The sequence below is a fragment of the Alligator sinensis genome, unplaced genomic scaffold (genome assembly GCF_000455745.1).
Source record: "Alligator sinensis unplaced genomic scaffold, ASM45574v1 scaffold125_1, whole genome shotgun sequence".
NCBI lineage: Eukaryota > Metazoa > Chordata > Crocodylia > Alligatoridae > Alligator > Alligator sinensis.
In genome coordinates, this window is record NW_005841893.1 from 4,123,046 (window position 1) to 4,139,395 (window position 16,350).

The following is a 16,350-nucleotide window of genomic DNA, read 5'->3' on the forward strand; positions in this document are numbered from 1 at the left end:
ATGGCATGCCCCCCTCAATTCTCAGGCTATGTCCATCCATTGGCTTTGTTGTGCTAGACAGCCCGTCTGCTGTCAGGGCCATGAGAAGCTGTGTGCACATCTCTGAAGCTCTTTAGAAATTCATTTAACCCCTGCTGCCCAACTTGACCCTTTATAATGCATATATCTATACCTATAAGCTAATTCCCAAAAAAACAGGCCTTCAAATACCATTTCTAAGCTAACACTTATGTCACAGGAGAGAAGACAGGAGTTTCAAAGGTAATTCACAGAGCCTCTATGCAAACGGAACGCTAAGGATATTTTTGTTGCGGGTTACAAATCCCATGTTCATTGTGTGGGAAGGTGAGGGACTCCTTTCTCTAGTAGAAGCCTAGAGGGAGAGCCAGTGGGAAATTTCAGTATTATCTGCTGAAGTGGACCCTGAGTAAGTTCCAAGGTATTTCTCTGAATAGGTCATTTTTATAGAAATGATTAAAGCCCAAAGTTTCTCTATATTCCACAGGAGCTCTTGTTCCCAGGATTACATTATAAAAAAGACAGTGAGGATTACATGCCCCAAATAATGTAGGTTCTAAATGTACTGTTTAGATATGCTCTTCCCATTTATTAACGTTTGTTTTGTAGAAATTCATTATTTCAGTCCTGCATTTACTTTAATATACTCATCAACCAGTAAGCTGTGGTGATAATATGATCCATGGTCTATAATGTATGATTTGACCCTTATATAATTATGCTAACGTAATATATTTCCCAGGTACTCTTGCGCACAGATTATGGATATGTTTTTTAGGCTTGGAAATGATGACTATAACCGGGATTTCATATTTTTTAATTTTATACTTGGCACACATTAACGTCAACTCAACCTATCTGCTGCTGGCACAAAGTGATTAGTTGCTGTCTGTGGGCTGGAATATTATTGGTTTGACACTTTGACTGGTTTATTGACACTGAATAATTTTTTGTGATTTAAGATGTCTGCCTAATGGATTCTGGATTGCTTCTTCAAGTTCATGCATTGCTGTTCTTTCTGTTTTACACATACCATGTTCTCAACAAACTTGTCATCAAAGACTTCTGGATGCTTCTTAAATGTGGTATGGATTCTACTTGTAGTTGTACTACTGTATGGAATTTAGTATAACTGAGCCGAGATAATAGGTGTCATTCTTGGGATAACAACAATTCAGAAAGCAGCATTGATTTGCACTTACCAAATACAGAGGAAAGTTTAAACTGTTTGATGTTTTGGTCTATATGGGATCTGCAATAGTAGTTATTTACTTTCCCTCACCCCTAAAGATCTCAGGTGGAGGAGGGAGAATAATAAGGTAGCCAAGCTGTAATATTTTCATCATGTCAAGCTGCGTTTCTGGAACTCTGAAAATGTTTAGGGTAAAATATTCAGAAGCGTCTTGTGTCCATATTTTAAAGGTATTTAGGTGCCTGAAGAGGCACATAGACATTACTGTGGTTTTCAATCTCCACTTATTATTAGCCCCAGCAATGATTCAAATCTAAGTTATACCTAGCATCAAATGATGTGCATTTTGTGATAAGCTGTGATACCTACTCTTTTTTCCCTCTTCATTTAAAGGACTGCAAGGTTTTTATAGGGTAATATTTTCTGCTAGTACAGATCTTGGGCTGAAAGGTAGTTTGTTTCTATATAAATGCCATGTAGCCTTGTATAATGAACCTGTGTAACAAACTTTTCCTGTTTTACTTATATTTTTGCACATGCACTGCGTAGCACTACTCATGTAGTGAATATCTTTTGTCAGCGTGAGGATACTAAATAGTAATCCCAGGGGATGCTTCCCAGCCGTTGTACAAGTTAAACATTTAGCATTTAGAGAAAGGGAACAGGATGTTGTCTTTTACATGTAATTGTAATGGTTATGTGATATTTATTTTTTCTTCCATACAATACCTATTCTCGATTATGTGGAGGTTTCTGCACTCTTCAGTTGTCACTTTCTCCTTTGGGAATCTGTAAATATAGCTACAGCATTAAGAATGGACTTGTATCTCAGTAACTCATGCAGGCTGATATTTATAGTAACTGAAGAGGAGGAATAGTGGATGGGGAAGAAGGCAGAAGTTCTTGTACTTCACAGGTTCCTACAAGATATTACTGAATAGAATTGTAAATATTAGCTACTCAGATTGACCTCTGTGTAAGCAGTAAGTCTTGAACTGGGACTGAGAGGTATAATATATTCAGAGAAAAAAAGAAAGAGTACTGTGAAATGATTAGAAGATATATCAACAGTAAAATTATGACAAATTGAAAATCAGCAAGCACCTTTGTCAATCTGGTCTACATGTATGTGTATTTATTTTGCTGTATTAGGCAGCACATTAATCATCACTATGTGAATTTAGCCCTCTAAATGAACTGGTGCACTGGAATATGATGTTTGTTTAAAAAAAAAAAAGATGGAGCTTCAGCTAAAGATTTCCAAAGTCACTGAGAATCTGTCTATTGACTTTGGTAGGTTTTGGATCTGGCCCATAGCTCAAAAGCATTGGGCAAAATCCCATAGTGCTTCAAAGCTGCTGTGGAGTGTTGCTTCAATGTGAACTAAAGGAGGATTGCAGGATTAGGGCTATTATGGTGTCACTTTTAGATTCACAAATAGGACACCATCTGGAGAAAGTATTATGGTTATCCTACTTTAGATCAATGTATTGTCAACTGTAGAACAAGTAGCAGTGTCATGGTATTATCCTAGTTATAATCAGTGCAGCAATGCTTGTAGTTGAGGGTAATGCTACATCACCTTTTCCTAAAATAGGATTCCTTACTTCATGAACTATTCATTATAAAGTATCACTGGTAAGGTTAAATGCTGAAAGGCAAAATACAAGAAGAATCACCATGTTTATGAGCAGACTTCTGCTGAAATTGGCAGGTGATTCTAGTGTGGCAGTGGCTAATTTAATCAACAGTTTTATACTATTACTCCTGGCATCCCACACAGTTGGTTGCTGTAGAGTATAGGAATAGGGATTAGGAAATATGGTCAAACTGTCCCCTTTCCCCAGTTCAGTGGCTGTGAATTGCCTTCCCCTCTACTATATCCAGTTTGCCTTTTTCCAGACTGCACTGTTGAGTACTATTTCAGAGACTTTTTATACAGTCCATCACTGCTGAGTCTACTGCAGAGACTTTCCCTTTTCCTGCCCTACCACCTCAGCCAAAATATTAGTTCTGTTACATATAAGATCATAGAATCATAGAAAATTAGGGCTGGGCTGGGAGGGACATTTGGAGGTCATCTCATCCAATCCCTTCAAGGCAGGATCATCCTAATCCAAACTATCCTGTACAAGTCTCCATCTAACCTATTCCTAAATCAACCCTGCTGTGTAAGTGTGGCTTAATTCAGGGTCATTTTATCTGTTGTGGGCATGTCTACATGAGATGCTAACTGCACAATAGCCAAATAATACTGCATCGTAGTGCGTCACAGTACCGTGAGTGCTACTGCGCAGTATTATTAGGCTACTGTGCAGTGGTGCCACTAAAAAGACTTTTGACGGTGCTACTGCACAGTAACTGGTTACTGCACATTTATTTAGTACTTGATTATACAAGTACTAAATAAATGCACAGTAGCGTCTCATGTAGACATGTCCTGTGAAACTAGTTCTGTAGCTTAACGGGTTGCAAGAGGGGAGCAAAAATGTATTGCTAAAAGATTGCCGTGTTGCATTTTATTGCCTTGTTTTATTTATTTATTTATTTTGCCTTACTGCCTCCTCAAAGTGTGAGGTCTCTCAAACCTCAAGTATCCAGTTGGAGCTGAAAAATACAACCAAAATAAAAATAAGGAAGTCTTGAAAGAAAAGAAGTGACCCATAGGAATGAAATAACCACATCACACAGCCTTTGTCAATTAGTAACAAAAATCATTGCCTACCAGTGAACACATTTATAAGTTCATGAATTGTTACTGTCTGAGCTCCTCTTTTATCCTAACTTTCTAGTATCTTGGTTAAATAGGACAATACATCTCTGCTTTTTTATATGAAATATCATACCACGTACAAAATGCTCTGGATTTAAAATGAAGAGTGTAACTGGAAATTTTATATTAAAAATGAATGGTGCCACTGCTTGCTCATGTTTCCTTTTTAATCTTTCTGGGATACAAGTATTCCTATGAAAAGATATTACAATAACAAAACTAGAGTTTTAATCACAGCATGTCATATTTTTGACTAAAGTTAAATACTCATGATCCATTATTATGAGTGCCAAAAGACAGTGGCAAATACATTGTTGCATGTGCTATTTATTCATATAGTTGACTGAGGTCCAATGTAGCCAAAGGGCTATCTTCTGCTTTGCTAAACCAGAACCAGGTTTTGATATCCCTACTTGCACTGATTTAATTTACATAGCTTCTGGAGTAAAGTACTACTCAACATGAGTACAGCTGATGGAATTCAAATTAATTTAGGCCTCTGAATTCAACCGTCTGAATATAAATTAAACTAGTATCTGTTTTATTACAATTTTTTTTCCAGATTCTAATATGCTTGTCAATGATGAGTATAATTTTTCTCTTCAAATAGTCTTTGTGATGTCAAAAGTAATATTTGGGTAGGATGCTACTTAGCATGTGGAATAGTGTTAAAATGTGGTAATCCATGGGTGCATCTACACATGAAATTAGTGGAATGCAATAAACTCTGGTGCAGGTTGTTCTGGAGTTCATTGCTCCTGGGCAAAGTGTTTACACATACAACATGTTGAGGGGTCAGCCTGCCAGACTGGAGCTGTTTCACCCAAGCTCAGTGTGTTATGCAGGGGCTTGCTGGGGAAAAGGGTGCTACAGTGTGGGGCTAGCTGTCAGGCAGCCAGCTAACTCTGCTGTAGGATAGTACTTGTCAGGCAGAACTAACCTATGGTGGAGTTAATTAGTTTACTCCATCCTAACAGCTCCACATGTGTAGATGATTACACTTTACTGCAGACCGAATTAGGTAATTCCACAGTAAGCATCACATGTAGATGCTCCCCGTGTCTAATACAAGTTGCCTAATCAGAGGGAAGAAAAGGTTACTATAAGATGCTCTTCACTTTTTGGTATTATATCTCCAAATTTCATCATTGCTATAACTTAAAAGCGATGGCATTTTAAAGGTGTTTTCAGTATCACAGAATGTGTACACACGTACTAACTTTTTGACAGTTAAGCTAGTTTAAGTTTTTAAAGTCACTTTAACTGTCACAGTGTACACACATATGTGGAGCAAAGTCAACTTAAATGAAGGGCCAGATAATATACCTCCTAGGTGTATTAGCTTTAGTCGCATTAGTTAAGTTGACTTAGTTGACAAGGACTAGGGACAGACATTACACACACACTGGTTTAAGTGATCAGAAACTGGTTTAAACCTGTAACAGAACAGATGTTCAGTGCATATAAACCAGTTTGAAAATGGCTGAAACCAGTTTGAGATAAACCTGGTTGAATATAATATCAGACATAACTGATTTGGGTCAAACCAGTTTATGCAATGTCTGTCCCAGACCCCTTGCTGGTTCAAGATAAACCAGACTCCCCCAGCATCCCAGCATGCTCTCTGGGCTGGGCGGGGCTCTCTGTTTCATAGCAGGGCTGGCCCCTTCCCTCTGCTCCCTGCATGCAGCTCTGGCAGAGACTTGCAGGCACAGAGCGTCTGCCTGGCTTCCTTCTCCCTGCTAAGCAGGGATTGTTCCCACCTCCCCTCTCCCTTACGCAGACACCTCAGCATTAGCTAGCAGACCACATACTAGCTACCATCCGTCCTGTGGGAGACAACAAAGGGAGACAGGCTTTTTGGAGCTAATCAACAGGTAGCTTAATATCCTTCCTTGGAAAAGCTGTTTAAGAAGAGCTGTTTAAGAAAAGCTCCATTAGTTCATGGAGAGAGGCTTTGCTTTCTTAATGGGTTGATAAACACTGAGTTAGGGGTAAACATCCCCTGCTGGGCTGCTGGGGGAGGGGGGGGGAAGAGGGCAATAACAGCATCCAGTTGGGGCCTGGCCATGACCTCCTCAGCTCAACCCTGTTGAAGGGAAGGAAGGGCTGCACTAGTGCCCTCCAGCATCTAGCCTGAGCTACTGCAGGCATGTGCCTGAATTTCCTCAGTCTAGATAGAAAGTCTGTCCGGTTACGATTACCAACCAGTTCAACCTAGCCAGGTTAGGCTAACCTTCAAAGATTGAAGTAATTCAGGCTCAGGCTTTTTGAATGTCTGTCCCTAGCCAAGATGGCTGCCACTATGTCAAGGAGCTGTACGTGCGTATGCTCCAATGTGGCTTAATTTAAGTGGACTTTGTCACCTTATTTTAAGTTGACATAGTATGTATGTATGTATGTATGTACCCACGGTGACTTAATTCAGCATGCTTTCTTGTAGCTAAGGTCTGATTTCTCCCCATACTCTATGCCCTTACTTGGTTGCTAACCTGCCTAAATGCTTGCTTTGCTTTTACATACCAGGATGTTTTGAATAACCTGGGTTCCTGTGAGTTGGATGAAGATGACCTCATGCTCGACTTGGAATTCCTAGAAGAGCAGAATCACCATCATTCTGGTAAGCTAGAGAAATGGTAGTTATGTACAACTTAAGTATTATGTATATAATTGTAAATTATAAAAGAAAAGTGTTAAGTGCAATCACTTGGAAGTGGTAAAGATCCATGGTAAGGGAAGAGAGGGTTACACTAAAATTAGTATTTTAATGGCTCTGATTGCCTTTGGCATGCAGGATTGGCAGCATTTTCTTTATGCTTCAGTTGCTGATTTCTTGCTTATCACGGTTTGAGACGTTGCCATTACTGGAGATCAGCCTTTTTTACCATGGATCATTTCATATGGCCAATTATCAAACTGATGTAATTTGTACAGATGCAGGAGAATTACATTTGCACAGCAACAAGGATACACTCATTTCATTTTCCAGATGCTTAAAATGACTGGTATGCCAAATGCATAACAGCCAAAAAAGCCATTGTACCTCTTACTGTGACCTCATTTTTGGTATGTTGGAATCATAGGTTTCATCGTGAGTCTTAACACCTATTCCCCCACTTTCTCCATTAAGCCTTCCTAATTCTGGTGCAAGAAATATGAAGTTTTCACATCTCATTCTTGTTATGTTTAACTAGATCTTCTCTTTCACATTTCCATAAAATATTATTTAATCTAAATTAATTCCAAATGATCAGAGCTGATGATGCCAGGCAAATAATAAATGCTAATACTCATAACCAGAGTTAACTGTAACTGTATTCAGATCTTAATTGAACAGGAATTATCCAAGTCATAAAATATAGTAGCACCCCACAGAGAGGAATTTTGCATTCACTGAACTATGAGATTACACTATATAAAGCCATCTCCAGATCTGACAGAAAGCAATGAAAGAAGCCCCACTGGCTTCCAATGGCATTGTGTGGAAGATATCTCAAGTAGAACTGTGTTTTTATAGTATATTTTTAATATCTTACCTGACATGGTTACAAGGAAATTGATTTGAGGTATGTTGGTCAAATGCTGGAACAGACTACCTGGAGAAGTTTAGGAATCTCCATCCCTGAAAATTTTCAAGAGCAGGTTAGATAGACACTTGACTGGGATGGTTTAATCAAGAATGCTTCATTGAGCAGGGGTCAGAAGTACAGGACCTCATAAGGTGACTCCAGCCCGTCTCTATGATCCTGTGTTCACATAGCAGCCTTTCTGTGAGGAAAGTCTGAATAGCTATCCTATACTATCTCAGCAGAGAGCAGAGTACCTAGGGAATATGGGCACAGAATGACACTGCCAGCAGCTAACATGCCACTTGTAACTTTTTATGGTTCAAAGTACTGGGAGCAAAACTGGATATGCAGGGACAGTGTCCATCCAAACAGCAAATGAATAGTGCTGCAAACTGCTTATAGGGAGATGGCTGTTTTGTGCTCAGGCGTTCACTGAAATAGTCCTACCCACTCACTCAATGTTAAAATAACCAGCCTTGCATTTTAACATTTAAAAACAATCATAACAGTTATATTGGGCTGCTGAGAGATTTCTGTAATTTACTGTTGGCTGTTTACTCAGTTCCATTTATAGATTAAATGAATAGAGGCATTGCACTTAGGGACTAGTATTTTCCAGTATTACAGCTTGTTACCTGCAATTTGCTAAGCATAAGCTGGTCGATATTTAAAACAGGTCCTAGTTTTAGTGCTGATGTTACTGTAGTGTATCATTAGAACCAGGCAAAACATTATACTGTAGAAGTTTTAGGGAATGTTCTTGTGTAGTACTTCTGTGAGAATTTGATTAATATGCCATATTATTTTACAAGTGGAACCTCTTATTCAATTGCATCTCATCAAAAGACATGCTTCACACTGAGCCATGTATGATTTCAATGTTTTTTTTAATTAACTTTCTCGTGAGCGTTTTCTTGAATGCCCTTCCTAATCTACAAGTTGCTCTTAAGCCTTCCCCTAGTGAATATGCAGTTGGTATTTTCATCTCGGTGACTAAATACAGACAGTCAAAAAGCCTGAATAGATTCAGTCTTTGCAGGTGAGTCTAAAATGCAGAGATTAAACTTAGAAATAACTGGACAGACATTCATTTTTGATTCAGGAAATGCACACACATACCTGCAGTGGCTCAGGCCAGAAGCCAGGGAGCACTAGATCATGGCTCCGTGGCATGTAGCCAGCATGGACTGTGGTTCAGTTCCTCTTCCTGCTGTCACAACCCAAGGGTGTGATTTTGTGTGTGCGCGCTTCGGCACTGCTAAATTATTTCCCGCCACGAGGAGCTTTCTTTGCAGGGTGCATTTCTCAGTTGCAAAGAGAAAACCCCGGTGCAAAGGAGTTCCCGCCACCCGCATGCAAATTTGTGTCCCACTGTTGGCCAGTTCTAAATTATTCCCACGTGGCGGCTAGCGATTGGCTTGCTAGCCGTATAAGAGGCTTGAGTGGTTTCCGCTCAAGTTGGAGGACTCCACAACCATCTCATGGAGGAGGAGGACTTCACGTCTCGTGAAGAACTCTAAGCGCTGCGGAGCCTAACGGACCCAGCATGTGCCTTAAGAAGGCGATCCCTCGACAAACCCCTTCCCTGCGCGCTTGTTCCACGGAGCCTAGCAAGCTTCGTGTGTGTGTGTATCCAGAGCTCTGTCTGAGTTATTTCGAGAAGCTCGAGTTTTCTGCGGGTCTTGTTCGAGTTCGTGTTGTGGAGCCTAGCAAAATCCACGTGTCTGTCTGTAACTGCAACGCAAGCAAGTTTTCCTGCCTGTACCGCTACCATCTACGGTGTAAGTAAAATACTCCCGCATGCCCCCGAGGGCCTCGGACCGCTCCTGGCCCGCACACCTGCTGCCCCTGAGGTCTCTGGGATTTGCAGTCCAGAATCACAGCAGCAGGACTTTGCAGGGTTGCTCATCACTTCTTCCTCCTTCCAGGTGCCTGTGGGATTTGTAGTCCACAATCACAGCCAGTGGTAAAATTTTAGCAGGCTAAGGCAGCTCTGTACTTGGGGGAAGGAAAATTGTAACCCCCCATCCTTGGCCCCAGACCCAGCTGGGGTTTGTTGGGGGGGGGGCGGGGGGGATGGGGGCAGTCCCTGCCTCTCTCCCAACCCTTCTAGGACAGAAGTTTCATAAACCGGTCTGACCCAAATCAATTAAGTCTGATACTACATTCAACCAGGTTCATCTTAAACCAGTTTCAGCCATTTTGAAACTGGTGTATGTGCACTGAACTTCTGCTCTGTTACAGGTTTAAACCAGTTCCTGATCACTTAAACTGGTTTATGTGCAATTTCTGTCCTGAGCCAGTATCATAGAAACTGAAGAGCATTTTTGTATGTCTCCTGGTATTGATGGCATCAAGCCATAGAAGTTGTATAAAGAATCATTCTGTAGAAACTAGGTAGCCCATATGTTGTACTGACAATATCTGCAATGTTTTTTTAAATAAATCTCATTTCAGGTTAGAATCATTTTAAAATTCAAGGAAAAACAAACAGCAAAATTAACAGCATCTATATATATATATATATATATATATGTCTGGGTGTGGGTGTGGTATGTTTTTCTCGACAGAGATCCTTATGCTATATTTGGATTCTCAGTTAGACCATGGTCCTGGAAAAGGATTTGCAAGGACATGCTTTAATTCACAGAGTTGATTCCTATGTGATTCTGTTCAGGTCCACATTTGCAGGTTCCTTTATAGATTCAGAACTGTAGGCACTTGCACGTATATGGCTATTTTATGCTTCCGAAACTTATGCTGCCAGACTTAAATTGTAAAGTTTAGAAATACAGGACATGATCATTTGCTTATCAGGTTTGAAAATGAGGCTAAACTCGTATGTGTACAATAGCTAAGCTTGCCTTCCCATAGTCATGGGAAAGGAAGCTATGCAGAAAACATAAGGATCAAACCCTTTGCACTAAAAGGGCTAAAAAAATATAAACCAAGTAAAAACACACACACACACCGCAATGGTAAAATATTATGGGAAATTATATCAATTTGTTTTCAGGCACATCACATAATGCACAAAGCATATTTAGAGCAATAAAAATAGCCGCTTGCTTTTATATAACCTCCATTAGAATAACAAGTGCTAGCATAATAGCACTGGTTCATCTTCTCATTTTCTTGTTTATGAAAGATGGAAGATTAAAGCTCTTTTGAAAAATATGAAGTACCCAATTATTTTTAATAGCTGACACTATGCATGCCCAGAAAAAAATGACCACTTCCAAACTAAACTTCTTATAAAAAATTCAAAGCTCTCCCTTTAAATTACTGGTGTATATTACACATGACCAAAACTACGATCACTGCTAAATTCAGCTGCTTATAAAAAATTTAAATACTTCAGTACTCGTGTAACTTCTTTTTAAATTGCAGAAGCCCAGGACTTAATCAATTTTGATTTGAGAGACCAGTTTAAAAGGCAAAATCTATAGAAAACCACCAGGAGAGAGTTTTGTTTCAAAAGATTTAAAAATGGAAATGAGTCGGTCTATTTGAAAAGTCTGAAACCTAGTGATTAGAATTTTATATGTATGTTGTCAAAACTCTATGCCATATTGTTCAGACACAGAAGCCCAAATTTAGATGTCCAAAATAATTTCTCTGCCCTTCACTGAACACTTAAGTGCTCAACATCTCCAAAATCAGCCTGATTTCAACACTGAAGTACAGACTTAAATGGATACTTAAGTTTGAACATTTTGTACCAGACTCATTTGATTTTAAACTAACAAGGGTGGTGTAAATCAATTACTCTTGTTGATTTTATGGTAATCTGAGGATCAAGTATTTGATTCCACCTTGTAATGGCAAGCGTAACAAAATAATCTTTCCTCCCCATCTTAATATCTTTCAGATAGAAAAGCAAACAATGCAAACTAAAAAATAACAACTTTACTTTTAGGGGTGAAGCTTATAATGAGATTTGTACTGCCTCTTTTGTGTTGAGAACTCCTGTGTGCTAAATTTAGAAGGAATCAAATGTTATGTTATTGGGTAGGAGTTGATTCATTCAAAGTTCAGAATGGTAATAGCTCCTTCCTGCCCTCCTCTCCTCTCCTCTGCTCTAATGTAGTATCAGTAGTAATAACAGCAATAGCAGTAGTTAGCACTTGTTATGTTATACTGTTACCGAACATCATAAAGTGGGGACTGGGGTTCCCCTTTTAAAAACACCTCCACAAAGCACCACATTCATTTATAGTTGTCAGATTGGTGAATGCTAGCCCTGGTGGGTCATTTACCCAGCCATTATAGCATAGTGTTGGTTATTATGAGTCTGCAATGCATATATACTTGGTAAGTCAGTCATAGAGGATATTGAACTTTGTGGTGGCCAAAATGAACACAGAGTAGCACGGTCATCATTTTTCAAATGTCTCTGCTGCTCTGTGTAACATTGGATGTGGATGAGATCACGTGCTCTGTCACCTTTTCTTGGTAAGTTCTCCTAGTGCTTGTACTTTTAGGTGCTAAGATTCACATTTCTTAGAAGCTATTGGTATAAGTTAATAATATTTCTGTTACTGCTATTAAAGGAGATGTTCTGTTTGCAAAACTAGAATAAAGATATATTGCCTTAGCTGAAAAGCTTAGAAAAGGCTCAGTGTTTCAAGCAATAGAAGTGTGGGGCAATTAGTGATGAAAAATAAGATAATGTGGAAAGATTCCTCAGAGGAGTGGATTGTAAGGAGAAGTCATGAAGAAAAGCCTTTGCAGACAAGTAGGGTCCCTTTATGAATTATAAAGTCCATAGCCAGGAGTGGAAGAGAGAAACTAGGGATCATCACCTCCTCTATTGGCATTGTTTTTATTCCAACTTGTTTCTATTGTTTCATTGTTCTCTCAGCCTTCTCTCATGGCAATGTCTGTGCTCCAGCTGCAATTCTAATGGGTTGGATTTTGTAACACAATAAAAGGCAATCAGTATTATCTAACAGCAGAATGCCCCATGTTTCTTCCCTCCCCACCAAACTTTAACAAGAATAGATGGAGGAATATCTAAAAGAGCTCGTGTTTGAAATTAGTGTACTTCCAGTAGCTGAGTTGAGCTTATTTGGATGCTGTACAGCAAATGAAGTGGGAAAACTCCCCTGCCTTTTCACTGCAGGTATTCTAAGGGATATAAAGCACTGAACAGCTTTTTCTTTTCTTTACTATGTATGAAATTGATACTATGCTGTAAGATTAATGATATCATATAGAGGAAATCCCTGGAAATCCAGGGTAAATGTTCTTGCTCTGAGTACACAAAAGTGATCAAAGATCTTAAAATAGTGGTATGGTTCAATGGCTTAGACATGGAAAAATAGAAGTTTCCAGTTCTGACAGATTCCTGTTGTGACTTTGGGCTTGTCAGCTTACCTGTCCACCTAAGTTTTCTGACTGCGTTGTTCAGAAAGAGGTAGTATTATTCTGCTCACACACTCTGGCCATTGTGAGGATGAATACAATAATTCTATAGAGGAGGGAGTGAAAAGCACTACTGGATACAAGCACTAAATATTATTCAGCTCAGGTCTTTTTAGTTCTTTTTATACACTGTCTATAATCTGAAATGTTAAAAAATAAGCCCGATATAGTCAACATGATGAGTCTTAAGGGTACCTCTTTATTACTCTACATAAATTAGACATTTAAAATATCTTTGGTGCTGAATTTGTTGTATAATAATTAACTTACTGGTTTGTAGAGCAGGAACCCATTGACTGTTTATGGGAAGTGACCACCTTAATTTAACCTTATTCATTTGATTTTTTTCCCTAATGGAATAGAGCTGTTTTAATTCAAATATCGATTACTTCAATATGTAATGGAGCACTTCATCTCCAGTGATGAAGGTGGAGAGGAATTTATTAAGGCAATTTAAGTTTACATGGATGAAATCTGTGCATGCATCTTATATAGCCTGTTGAAAAATAAATATTTGCCTATATATATATATATATATTTAGTTTCCTTGCTGTAAAAATGCTGCTTTTGAGAGTAAAGGTATTTTCTGAAAACTCATGAATAGCAGTTATCCAAAAATATATTCTAATTGCTTAACTGTATCGGTGTATGCTACATCCAGCCATCTCATAACTTCATGTTTGTGTAGGTGCTTAAAATTTTGTACAGAGTGAACCCAGTGAACTAAGTGGGATGGCCCACTGTAGAGGATATTAAGCCCATATGTAAGTCTTCAAAAGTGCAAGTGTGCAATACTGATTTCCTGGGTATCCAGGTTACCTTACAGCATCCATCATCGGCTTACTTGAATATCTGTTATATAGCCACAGACACTATTGTGCTTTATATTCAAAACTTCAGTATTGGTTTAACATGTATGAAGAGGTTTGATTATTTCATGCTGTGTATTTCAGTTATGGGGTTGATGGGTAATGAATTACTTTTCTTCACTTGCTGGAAAATAAGGAAAATACTTATTTCCACAGGAGTATTTTAGGGTTTCACTAGTGAATTATTATGTTTTTGGCTCTTAAAAAATGTTTGTCTGTTTGTTTGTTTTGGGGTAGAAACAGGCCATGACTTACTGTTCTGATACAGGGGAACACACAAATCCAGCCCTGTTTTAAAAGGCACTTAAGCAGGGCAACACCTGCTTCATTGCTTTCAAGATCTTTAACACGTTCCTAAATCAGTGTTTCCATATGTTAAAAGGTTTTGTTTTTTAGAAGAAATGATGAAAAAATGTACATGAATCTAATACCCTTTTTTTGTTTTATTTTATCAGATGGTTTTGTTGATGGCATAGGCCATGTTTAGGTCTACTAATATGATAGGAAGAGATCAGATATGATTTTATGAACTAGTAATAGCTATGTCAATACATGGCACTTTTTTATTCTTCTTTTTCTGGAAAAGATACTTGCATATCAGATGCATATATTTTTATTTAATATCATCCAGAATGAACTGTTTTGGATGAAATGCAACACACACACTTGTATCATAACACAAACATTTATTTTTTCTAACAGCTAGATCATTAATAAATTAATAGTATTATTTGAATTTTGCAAGTTATCTAGGGTAAGTTGGAAATATTGTTTCTGCTTTGGATGTGGATGATGAAGTTAATTATCTTGTTGTGTTTTTATTGAGGCAAATTAAAATTGTCATACCTGACTCAGATTTTTTGTTTTTCTTTTAATAAAATATTTACATTCACAATTAGCAAGGACAGTAGATGAAAACCTAATGCATGGCCTGACCTTTTTTTAGAAAGTGAGAATTGAACGTGTTTTATAGAGTTTACAAAAGCCAGATAGCCCCTAAGCCAGTAGCTGTTGGTACACAGCCAAATGAAAATGTTGGCGTAATGGCCCAGTGATGTCAATTAGGAATTAATTAGTTAGTTGCTAAATTATTTTGAATTTGATGAACAAGCAGTGTGAAAATTCTGTAACGAGTTAGGAGCTCCTCCTGCGCCTATTAATTAAAGGTAGTAATTTTTGTTATTAATTTTTAATGGGGAGTAGCACAGCTGAGCTGAGATGGAACCCCATTGGTTTTGTGCATAGAGTATAAGAAGCCAGGTAGCTCCAGCAGTATGATAAATACCACCGGCAACTGCTTTGTAGCAGAAGTGCACACAGAGGGTAGAAGTGCTTAAGGATGGTAAAAGCCATGATGTTTGGGGCAGGTAGGCATAAACTCTACAATGCAGAAGGATAAATGGGCTTACTTTTGAAATAAGGTCCATATTCAAACAGCCATAATGGAAAAGAGCATGTTCTTCTTGTGGGCCATATTGCAGTTGCAGGAGATTGAAGAACAGATCCTTATTGTAAATTGGCATAGTTCCTTTGAAGCCAACAAGTTGTGTTAACTGATAGTTTGGCTTGGGGTGCTGGAAGATTCAGAGTACCTCAGGCAGATGGAGGTTAGGTCATTCTGTAAATCAGCCTGTAGAGAAGAGAGTTGGCAGCATGCATATGCTACCTGTTGGCCAAGCTCTGGAGCTGCAGGGGCTTTGGCACTGAGGCAGGTTGTATTTCCATGCTTTTTTATTTTAGGCGGAAGAGCCCAATTTATAGTGCCAAATGGTGACAACTGGGAACAAAGTGTGGAAACTCTTGGGAAGCAGACCAGTTTGGGAGCTGTTCCTGGGTGCCTCACAAGGGGCTTGGTTTATTTCTTTTATGAACAATTCAGTATGTTGTTAAGCCAGATATTGTTCTGTGTTAATGTAGCTTGATTTTTGTTTGCATGCTTTCTGTTTTTAAACAAAAAAAGGAAAACAGCGAATACATGTTTAAAACATTGTCTAACTCCTGTTCAGCTTTTGAAAATCTCCTGTCCTCCTGTAGTGATTTACGTATGTGATAGAGCAGGATTAACTCTGAGCAGCATAGATGCAGTTGTCTTGTTAATACTGAATTTAAATCTGCACGTTTCCAAATGGAATAAATCTCACAACCCTAAAATAAAAAAGAATGTGGTGCCACTGCCAAAAGTCTGATGCTTAATATAGTTAGCACTTACCATAGTGGAATTCTGTTCCATGACTGGGGTTCTTAGTCAATATGGTAATATAAATAAATAATAATACCAAACATGGAAGAAGCCAGACATGAGACTTGGTTGCAGCTAATGACATCCTTACAACAAAATCCTAACTAATATTAAAAAAGAAAAGGAGGAAGAAGAAATTATAGCACTACTATTCTTAATTTTTTAGTTCTTTCACATAGCAGTTCAGATCAGTGCATACCTGTTGTTCTTCAACAGCTGCATCTTTTGTAAAGATAGAGCAGCAGACAGGTGTCTGGTTGAAG

At 38.5% G+C, this 16,350-nt stretch overlaps 1 protein-coding gene across 4 annotated transcripts in view; it reads left to right on the forward strand.

Moving 5' to 3' along the window:
* CCSER1 (coiled-coil serine rich protein 1) overlaps positions 1-16,350 on the forward strand; it is a 331,818-nt gene that overhangs the window by 235,598 nt on the left and 79,870 nt on the right. For all 4 annotated transcript variants that reach the window (XM_025197303.1, XM_025197302.1, XM_014517133.2 and 1 more), the window contains one exon: positions 6,510-6,603. In XM_025197303.1, the coding sequence (XP_025053088.1) occupies positions 6,510-6,603 (94 nt within the window). The remainder of the gene's footprint in view (positions 1-6,509; positions 6,604-16,350) is intronic.